At 45.4% G+C, this 11,305-nt stretch overlaps 1 protein-coding gene across 1 annotated transcript in view; it reads right to left on the bottom strand.

The window, feature by feature from the left end:
* Positions 1–758: 758 nt before the first annotated feature.
* TMEM60 (transmembrane protein 60) overlaps positions 759–11,305 on the bottom strand; it is a 22,178-nt gene continuing 11,631 nt past the window's right edge. Inside the window, exon 2 of the mRNA XM_068131405.2 lies at positions 759–1,817. Coding sequence (XP_067987506.1) covers positions 1,403–1,795 — 393 coding nt within the window. The 5' untranslated portion in view covers positions 1,796–1,817 and the 3' untranslated portion in view covers positions 759–1,402. The remainder of the gene's footprint in view (positions 1,818–11,305) is intronic.

Raw genomic sequence — 11,305 nt, 5'->3', positions numbered from 1 at the left:
AAATTTGGTCCAATGGACCAACGAGGCCACTCGGCCTTTTACATGCTGAGCATCAAGTAAGGAAGCAGCCTATGGCGGTGGAGGCAGTTTTTGGGTTGCCATACGGCTGTCCGTGCGTCCGTCCGGCGCGATATCTTGTAAACCACTTCTTCTTCGGATGCAGCACAAGGCTGTGGGGTAGTATCATTGGCTAGGGGTGCTGCTCTGATGCAATACCCCCTCTGCTGGTTTGGGCAGAAATTTGGAATCTGGCCACGGTGCCGGACCTAGTTCAACGACTCTTCGCAAGGGACATCATGGGATGTTTAACGTCCAGACTTGACGCCCATTTAACGTCCATCTGAGGGACGGCACACACTGATGAATCGCCCAGCCTGTGAAATACAAGGATAACAGTTTATAGCTGGGTCGGGATTCGAACCCAGGCTAGACTTATTTGAAGGTACATATCACACGCAGCTCCCTAAAAAAATATTGCAAAGTGATTTTTGAACGGTCCAATATTGGAGTTAAACAATCCACGACCGTGTGACGAATCGTATCGATCTGACATAGCCATGGTGGAGGCTGACATGGATTGGAGGTGTTGAGTTCATCTTCTAACAGCGCATTAAATGTGTGTTTCCCAAGTGGCCTGTTACCGGATTTTGTCGCAGGTTGTGACCACTTTGCTTGCGGTCATTCCCGTTTACTTTTTACTGAACATTGTTGAAGTCTCGCATTTTGATTGGAGGGAAAAGTAACCCAAGACCAAAGGCAACAAATATTCACAGGTTTAATACAAGTTATTACAGAGAAGCGGAAAGGTTGAAATGATTTCAAGCTCAGTTAACTTTCCAGCAGGTAATGTATAAAAAGTTTTGACTGCAATTCCGTTTGCAATGGATTTGAATTGAATTTGTCACTTTTGTCGGGGAGCGCTTAGCTTGCTGTGTCTCATTATTTTTGGAATATGACAAAGTTGCCAAAGATCCGAGTCTTCGAAAATAGGCAGGTCGTGTGTTCTTTTATCCAGGATGCATCCTGCATTGCTCGGAGATCAGTTGGTCAGAATTTTGTGACGAGTGATAACTGCAACTTCAACACAGCTCCTCAAATTGGTGTGCAAGTACCAACCGAGGAACCTCTTGCACTTTAACTAAAATTGTGGATCATGAAAAGGAGTCGTCTATTTAATATGTGTAAAATGGTAATTGATCATCCACCCATACCTCCACACAACCCACACTTCCTTACCGTCCTTTTCGTTTTATAGCTTCCCCTCTTACACATGTGGAACCAAATTTGATTGGGTTTGCTATTCTTAATCCAGTCCCGCAATGCTCAATTGCAGTGGTTGGCTTCACAATTGCAAGCCATTGACTGCTGTCGTCCTGGCTTTGGAGTCCCAAGGCTCTTGCCGCTAGGACAGCACACAGAAAACATGGTGCCCAAGGTCAATCATCGCCCCTAACAGTAGGAGCCAAAGCGGAATGAAGAGCAGGTACAAGGGTGCTGTGGTGAAGCCCTCAAGGTGAAAGCAAAGCACCAGCAGGAAAGACACCTTTAGGAGCATCGCCACCAAGTACCAGACCTCCTTTCGTAAGGAAACCTCCGCCTGGTCGTAGCCAGTGCGGCAATTGCTGATGAGGCGAACGACCAGGATGAGGAGCAGTATCAAATCGAACACCCACAGTGGAATGAAAACCAAGAACCAGTTCCAAGGTGCGCGATTGTCCAACTTCAAGACGACGAGGACCAAGAAGAACATGGTGAAAAGCCATGTCATCAGCACTCTGTGGATGAGTGGCATCATGAAGGCAACTGGGCAAGAACCTCTGTGAAGGAAAGAAAAATATGAAACAGGATCATTTGCATTTGCATCCTTGTATACACAAAATTGTTAGTTGTATTAAAGAAAAAGAAAGGTAAGCTGTCCCAAAGTGACAAAATTCTCCTTTAGTGGATGGGTTTGACATGTTCCCACATTTTTTCCTATTGTCTGTTTCAGACCTAATGCCTAGGTCACACATAGGCGGATTTGTCGGCGACTACTGGCGACTGAAAAAATCGCCACCATCCGCCGACAATCGTAATGAAACCGTAATGGACGGTCGCCTGTAGTCGTGGTTATCCTCCCAAGGTCGCCTGTAGTCGGCAAGAGTCGCAAAGGGGCCAAAAAGTTTTTAAAATGTTTAAAAACGGCGCGCTCAGTCGCAATGGAAAAAAATCCGCCATGCTGTCGTGATGGAACCGCCATGCTGTCGTCGGTATCCGTAATAAGAGCGTAAAGCGGCCGCAACCCAGTCGCTCATGGTCTTCCGCAATCGCCCCCACCAGCTAGCACGGCAGAGATGCGAATGCCATACGGCCTTCCTGCGGCATCTTCCCGACTACGGCCCGACACTGTTGCGGCTGCATATCGACTACAGAAGAACTGTCACGTCTCCCCTGCGGCTATGGGAGACTGACGACGACAGCAGTAGGACTAGTGGCGGCTGAGTTACGAGTCAATGTGGCCGCCTGCAGTCGCCATACTGCCGCCTGACCATATTTTATGGTCACATTACCACCCGACATCGCCAGTAGTCGCCAGTAGTCGCTGAAAAATCTTGATCGCCGGCAGTCGCCGGTAGTCGTCAAAATATCCGCCTATGTGTGACCTAGGCATAAGGTTAGTGCCAGTCAATGGTGCACACCTGCAGACCGGACTTGTTGGTAGAGCATAACTAAGAATGTGGAGAGAGAGAGGGGAAACAACCGTGAAGTGAGGGGATATTATACCTGATGGTCAAAGCTTTGTTCCCTCCACCACCGAAGGTGGACAGGGGTTATGTTTTCACCCCTCTCTGCGAGCACAATATCTCAAAAAGTTGTGGACGGATTCAGAAGAGACTTGGTGGACAGGTTGGGTGTGTGACAAGGATGAATCGATTCGATTTTGGTAAAGATCTGGATCCGTATACGATAATTACCCTGCGCTCGCGAAGCGAAAAGCGGGGTTAAGCATTCAGGTACGTACGTGACTGCATTTCAGTAAAGTAAAGTGTGTGCCGTGTCAGCATTTTAATAATTCATTTTCTCGGCAACCGTTGGTCCGATTGACTTTTTTTTCTTCTTTTTTTTTGTTGTTGTTGTATACTGAATCGAGGCTCGTGAAAGAGCTAACATTTACTTTACAAACAAATCAACCAGACAAACAAAATATATAAAAAGAGGGAGCGGAAGACAAGATGGGGAGAGAAGGGGAAGCACACAAACACAACATTTGAGAGCAGGGAGATGTGTGGAAGGGAGAGGGCTTGGGGGGAGGAGGCGTGGGAAGAGGGGGGGGGGGGGTGGAGGGAGAAGTATAAAACACAAGAACACCAAGGACTTCCAGGACAGAAGTTGGTATTTCAAAAAGTGGAATTGGGGTGAAATTAGCGGGGGTAGAAGGTTTTGGATGGGGGAAGATAAGAGATGGTGGTGAACAGCTGTTTTAAAGACCTGGAGGGTGGAGTGGGATTGAAGAGAGTGAGGGAGTTTGTTCCAGAGGCGGGAGAAAAGAGGAATGAAGGAGTGAAGATGAGCAGAGAGTCTTGATTTTGGCAGTTTAACCATAAGAGGGTTGCAGGCAGATCTTGTGCGACCTGTAGGAATATTTGCGGGACAGAGCCCAGGGAGAGCGGGGGGGAAAGGCCAGAGAGGAGTCGGTAGAAGATGGAAAGACCACCAACCTGCCTGCGGTGAGTGAGTGAGAGGCCCTTTGAGTTAGCTTCATCGTGGGAGATTCCAATGATTCTGAATGCTTTGGTTTCAACAGCGTGAAGACGAGCTAGGTGTGAGGCAGGAGCACCGGCCCAGAGGGGAGAGCAGTATTCCATTGAGCTGTGGATGAAAGCCTTGTATGTGGTGAGGAGCTTAGGTGTGCCAAGGAAGGACTTCGCACGACGGAGGATGCCCAGTCAGCGACTGGCTTTGGAGGCCAGATTTGAAATGTGGTTTTCCCAGGAAAGATCATGGCAGATAGTGAGACCCAAAAGCTTGAGTGACAGAACTTCTTGGAGAGGATTATTCAGAAAGTGGATGGGAGGGTTGTCCAGTCGGTCTTTTCGGAGAGACATCGTAAGAGTGTGAGATTTGTCAGGATTGAAAGACATGTTCCACTTGTTTGCTCAGTCTGTGATTTTGTCCAGGTCTGCAGAGAGTGAGGAGGCTGCAGACTGCCGATCTGAGGGATGAAGAATGGAGCGACTGAGAGTTGAGTCATCAGCAAAGAGATAAAGAGGAATTTCAAGAGAGTCAGAGAGATCATTGATGAAGAGCAGAAAAAGCACAGGGCCCAGAACACTGCCTTGGGGAACTCCAGCCTGAACAGGAAGAGGAGATGAGAGAAACCCATTCAGGGCCACACGTTGACTACAACTAGAGAGGAAGTCCGCCAGCCATGTGTGGAGATTTCCATGGATACCAAAAGAGGAGAGTTTGGTGAGCAGAGCGGGGTGCCAGACCGTATCGAAGGCATGTGATATGTCAAGGGAGACTGCTCTAATTTCCTGTTTGGCATTGAGGACCTCCATCCATTGTTGAGAAAGAAAGAAAAAAATGAAATTTTGACATGTTTTGACATGTTTTGACACAATTTTGACAAAAAAAAGACATGGAATTTTCACCATAGGAGGGCCTCCTCCTTTGGAATATTGTAATGATAATCATGACGTCATAGGTCGCATGTTACAGGCGCCATCTTGGAAATAACGAAACACATTGCACCTCTATATCTCCAAAAGCGCTGAATAGGAAAAATGAGACATGGCTTATTGTAAAGAAATCTCAATGGGGAATAAGATATGTTGATGATGATGTCATCGGTGCCTTAATTCTGACGTCATAATTCGACAGGGACAACGCCTGGTCTGATCAGTTTGAAATTTATTGAGCATGATCTATACAAAAATTATTTAGAGAATATAAATTTATGATGTCATCACTCACGTGGTCTGGCAGCCATATTGGATCAAAAAAAAAGAAACGTTCAAAAACAGAAGAGTTGGCTCACACCAAGTTGACTGCGCAGGGTAAGTATTCTATGAACACCATCTCGTTTTTATAGTGATTCTTCACCATTGAGAGATTGGGCGAAGAACTATATACAATTTTTTTCTTAGGAAGATAGTGCCCGCAATATTTTGTATGGCAAACGCTCTCGCCTGGAATTCGAATACCAACCATGCTGGAAAGCAAATATAACCACCTCCCCCTCCAGCATGTATGACGTTTTTCTAAAGTATGGAATCATAGTATGTGTATATATATATATATATATATATATACGTGTGTGTGTGTGTGTGTGTGTGTGTGTGTGTGTGTGTGTGTGTGTGTGTGTGTGTGTGTGTGTGTGTGTGTGTGTGTGTGTGTGTGTGTGAGAGAGTGTGAGTGAGAGTGAGAGTGAGTGAGACTGAGACTGACTGACTCTGGCAAAAGCAGACACTTGGGGGCAAAAATTGAGATTTTGATATCATCTGATTCCCCATGCTTTTCACTTTCATTTGATATATACATTATGTTAATTGAATGAAGATTAACGAAGTTATGGTATTTTAATGACAATTATATTTTCGTTTAAACAATGGAGATAATTAGGTTCAAAGTTCACAATACAGTTCACACGCACAAACAATGTGCACACGTAGAGCTTTTCATTCATACCAAACATGTATGTCAGGGATCTCCTTTGAATTGCAATGTATGGCTCGTAGTAAAACATCGAAATTTCGCGATCTTCGTGTCCTTTTGACCGAGGAATCGTGACTTTCTGAGCACATTTTGAGAATGACATTTTAGATTCTTCGTCGAATTTCACAACTTTTCTGTTGATTCTTGGAAAAATGTTTTGGTGCATAATCTAGAGAAGTTACTCCTTCTATCCGTATAAAATCTCAATTTGGTCCTTGTGATCATATTTTGACTCTCTTTGGCTTTTTCTTGCTAAGAGAAATGCCTCCAAGTGTCTGCTTTTGCCAGAGCCAGTCACATACACACACACGTATATATATATATATATAAAGTGGAATATGCATGTGGTTGCTGAAGTTTTGCATTTATCACTGAGTTTAATCAATTTCATCATTTTTTTCCCATAAATGTAGTCCTGGCAGGATGATACAGTGGTTGTGCACTTCCATTTCAGCTGTCTCGAGCTATGATGGACTCCCGGCCCAGCAATAAATTTGAGCTGTCGAGTCTGTTTTTGTTTCTCGGCCCAGCCAGCTAGCTATTCTCGGCTTGGTTGTGGGATATGTGATTCACAGGCAGGGCGCTGCATCACATTACGTGTACATTCTGTCAAATTGATGTAAAGCTGGTGACCCGGCTGCTAGCATTTGTTTGTGGACGTTTAAGGTGTCTTTCTACGTCGAATAGGCGATGTGTCGCAGTCACGCGAACCTACAGGGGACACTGCATCAGCGGTATCGTTAATAAGTTCCCTTACAAAGAACTTCAATGCAGGGAGGAGGCCATTCTGTCCCTCGATCCTGTGCAACGGTTGCCAACCTATGGCTGTTTTTCTGTGCTCTGTCCTTAAATGTTGGAGGGCGAGAGGGAGGAGGGCGCATATGATTCGGCAATGTGTGTGCCATCCCTCAGATGGACATTAACCTAGGTGACCTGATCTGCTGGCATTCATTGTTTGGCGAAAAGGTGTGCTATCCCAGGCAACCTGTTCCAATTCCTTCTCCAACCTACAGGGCAAACTGCATCGGTGGTCTCTTAATGGTGAAGAATCACTTAAAAAACAAAAAAAAACAAGAACGGCACTCAGTCGAGAGCATACCTCTACCTGGTTGGCCATATCACTCAATGGTGAAGAATCACTTAAAAAATTATACTAGCTGGATCCGGATCCTCACCAAAATCTAATCAAATCGTCCTTGCCAGACACCCAACAGGTCCACCAAGTTTCATCCAAATCCGTCCACAACTTTTTGAGATATCTTGTTCACAAACAAACGGACAAACAGACAGACAGGGGTGAAAACATAACCTCCATCCACCTTTGGTGGCGGAGGTAATAACTAACTCGTCTTGCTGTTGAAGGCAAGTATCTATCTGTCAGCGGTCAAGTGGAAGAAAGGATGAAATCAGGAGGTTAAGGTATGTTAACTGCTGTGGAAAGGAAGAAGCTGACAAGAAGCTGAAGAAGGAACCGGATTCCGCTCCAACCACAGTACTGAAACTGCTCTCCTCAAAATCACCAACGACCTTCTCCTCTCCTCTGACGCTGGCAACCTCAACATTCTCGTCCTCCTCGACCTCAGCGCTGCCTTTGACACCATCGATCACACCATCCTCCTCACCCGACTTGAATCCACCTTTAACGTTACCGGCACTGCCCTCTCTTGGATTAAATCATACCTCTCTGACAGACGCCAGTTCATCTCCATCAATAACTGCAAATCCCCCACTGCTCCCCTCCCCCAAGGTGTCCCCCAAGGTTCAGTTCTCGGCCCCCTCCTCTTCATCCTGTACCTGTCCCCCCTTGGTCACTTAATCCACCGTCATGGTCTCCAATTCCACTGCTTCGCCGATGACATCCAGCTTTTCATCTCCACCAAGTCCGTCTCCACCGACACCCACTCTATCCTGACAAACTGCATCACTGAAATAAAATCCTGGCTTCAAATCAACTTCCTCAAGCTTAACTGTGATAAATCTGAAATAATCATCATTGGCCCAAAAACGCTCACCAAATCCACCCATAACTTTGCCCTCAACATCGACGGTATCCCAGTATCCACCTCCCCTCACATCCGGAATCTTGGCGTCTGCTTTGACCAAACCCTCTCCTTCGACAAATACACTAAACAGATCACAAAGACAGCCTTCTTTCACCTGAAAAACATTGCCCGTCTCCGCTCATCCCTCTCCTCCACGGCTGCAGAAACCCTCATCCACGCCTTCATCACCTCCCGTCTGGACTACTGCAATAGCCTCCTCTATGGTTCACCCTCAAAAATCACCAATAAACTCCAATACATTCAGAACTCCGCTGCCCGTCTACTCACCCATTCCCGGACCCGTGACCACATCACCCCCGTCCTTTACAAGCTTCACTGGCTCCCCATCCCCCAGAGAATCCAGTACAAAATCCTCCTCTTGACATACAAAGCCCTCCATAACCCGGCCCCATCCTACCTGGCTGACCTCCTCTCCAGACACACTCCCACCCGCAACCTCCGCTCTGCTGGTACCAACCTCCTGACCCCCTCCATCCAGACCAAATTCAGATCCTGGGGGGACAGGGCCTTCTCCATCGCTGCTCCCACCCTCTGGAACTCACTACCTCACACCATCAGAGACTCCTCCTCACTCACCACATTCAAAACATCACTAAAGACCCACCTGTTCAACACTGCATTCAACATTCAACCCACAGCATTTAACCCCTGACTATCTCTTCTCCTTCTCCCTCCTTTTGCCTTTGCCTTTGTCAAAGCGCCTTTGGGCTACTTGAAAAGCGCGATACAAAATCAATGAATTATTATTATTATTATTATTATTATTATTTCAGGCATTAACCCTTCATCAGAGCAAAAGAGAGGGTGTAATGTCCGAGACGTCAGCTTCTTGCCATGGTGGTTAGCAAAACCTCAATGTCCTGTCTGTTTCATCTATCGTTCTACCATACATTCTGTTTGGTTATTGGAGACGAATACAGAACTTTGTGCTTGGTATTTAATAATCTGGCAGTGTGGGGTAATAAATAAATAAATAAATCACTCCTTCAATAGAACTCATACCTCCGCCGGGCTGAACAGATTATGTTTTTTCTAACACTGATAGGTTGGATCGAAACCAAAATTGAATCGGCTTGTTCTTGTTACCTCGCCTGGTGTTGGCCTAGCAGTTAGGGTGCCGGCTTGGGATCCTAGGATCCTGGGATCGAATGGACGAGACGATGGACAGGTTGGGTGTGTGACAAGGATGAATCGCTGAATCAATTTGATCACTGAATTAACGCCAGGGGGGTCCACTCAGCATGTCATCCCTCCTGGTCGGCAAATTGAGTACCAGTTCACTGGTAATTCCCTGTGTGTCGCAAGGGGCGACTAACAGGGTTGGTGGCAGGAAGGGCATCCGGCCATAAAACATTGCTTCAAAAAGGGGACCGCGGTGCCCGAAAAAGGCCAACACCTGCTCTGCAGGGAAAAATGGCCTCGAAAGGTGGTTCTTGTTCTTGTTACCTCACCAACTCAAATCCACCTAGTTTTGTCGTAACGCGTCTACAACTTTTTGATATCATGATTATACAGTATATATTTTTGAGAGATGATATACAGGCCCTATGTCTTAATTTTATAAATTAGCCCTGTGTTGACCTTTTGACCTCAAATTATTTGGTGGTTGAATTCAGTAACAATTGATGTGCAAATCCTCTTCAAATTTCAAATCAATAGGCTGAAAAATTAGGATTTTAGAACGTTGGCCTATGTTGACGTCAAAAATAATTAGTTGTGGAATTCAATGATGAAATGTGCAAATCCACTTCAAATTTCAAGTCAATCAGATGAAAATTGCCAATTTTAGAAATTTTGCCCATGTTGATCTCAAAAATAGTTGGTGGTTGAATTCAGTTAGCTGATATGCAAATCTTATTCCGATTTCAAGTTAATCAGATGAAAATTGTGGATTTTAGAGATTTGAAAAGGATATTGACTTTTGGCCTTTATCCCTGTTGTTGGGCTAGCGGCTAGGGTGCCGGCTTAGGATCCTAGGATCCTGGGTTCGAATCCCGGTCGATCGCTGAATTAACGCCAGGGGGGTTGACTCAGCCTGTCATCCTTCCGAGGTCGGTTAATTGAGTACCAGTTCACTGGTAATTCCGTTTGTCGTTAAAGGCGGCAAAAAGGGTTGGCGTCAGGAAGGGCATCCGGCCGTAAAACATTGCTTCAAAAAGGGGACTGAAAAACAACAACAACCACGGTTCCCGAAAAAGGCCAACCCCCGCTTTGCGGGGAAAAATGGCCTCTAAAGGTGGTGTTTATTGACTTTTGGCCTATGTTGACCTTTTGGCCTATGTTGATCTCAAAAATGGTTTGTGGTTGAATTCAGTTAGCCGATATGAAAATCCTATTCAAATCTCAAGTCAATCGGATGAAAATTGAGGATTTCAGAAGTTTGAAAAAAGTGGTTGACCTTTGGACTGCCTATGTTGGTTGACCTTTTGACCTCAAAAATGAATAGGAGTCTGTTGGACCACCGACTCTACCGTTGGGTGAAGTTTTTTGAAAATCATTTTAAAATAGTGACCTGTGGGCGATTAAAGGTGAGCGGACAAACAAACAAATGAAAAATCACTCGTAGAGCGACACGCTTGGCAAAACAGAACAACGTACAATGGCACTCAGTCGAGCATCATTTGGACCTCAAAAATAATTAGTGGTTGAATTCAGTGACCTGATATGCAAATCGTCTTCAAAGTTTAAGTTAATCTGATAAATTGACAATTTTAGAAATTCAGGCTATGTTGACATTTTGGCCTATGTTGACCTCAAAAATAGTTGGTGGTTGGTTTCACTAAGCTGATATGCAAATCCTATTCAGATTTCAAGTCAATCGGATGAAAATTGAGGATTTTAGGAATTTGAAAAAAATGGTTAACCTTTGGCCTATGTTGATCAAAAAAATAGTTAGTGGTTGAATTCAGTTAGCTGTAATGAAAATCCTATTCAAATTTCAAGTCAAACGGATGAAAATTGAGGATTTTAGAAATTTGAAATGGTTGTTGACCTTTGGCCTATGTTGACCTTTTGGCCGATGCTGATCTCAAAAATAGTTGGTGGTTGAATTCAGTTAGCCGATATGGAAATCCTATTCAAATTTTAAGTCAATCGGATGAAAGAGGATTTTAGATATTTGAAAAAAAGTGGTTGACCTTTGGCCTATGTTGACCTTTTGGCCTATGTTGATCTCTAAAATAGCGCTTGGTTGAATTCAGTTAGCCGATATGGAAATCCTATTCAAATTTCAAGTCAATCAGATGAAAATTGAGGATTTTAGAAATGTGAAAAAAAAGTGGCTGACTTTGGCCTATGTAGACCTTTTGACCTCAAAAATATATAGGACTAGCAGAAGTACCCGGCATTGCCGGGCGGGGGAGGGGAGGGGAAGGGGAGGGGGGAAGAGGAGGGGAGGGGAATGGGGGGGAGGGGAGGAGAGGGGGGGGAGGGGAGAGGAGGGGAGGAGAGGGGGGGAGGGGAGAAGAGGGGAGGGGGGGGGGGAAGTACCCGGCATTCCGTGTATAAACGTGAGGGAGAAGAGGGGGGGGGGGAGGGGAGGGGGG

The sequence above is a fragment of the Myxine glutinosa genome, chromosome 11 (assembly GCF_964187855.1).
Source record: "Myxine glutinosa chromosome 11, kmMyxGlut1.1, whole genome shotgun sequence".
In the NCBI taxonomy this organism is placed as follows: domain Eukaryota; kingdom Metazoa; phylum Chordata; class Myxini; order Myxiniformes; family Myxinidae; genus Myxine; species Myxine glutinosa.
The sequence above is the reverse complement of the archived record's forward strand: the minus strand, read 5'-3'. Positions and strand labels throughout refer to the sequence as shown.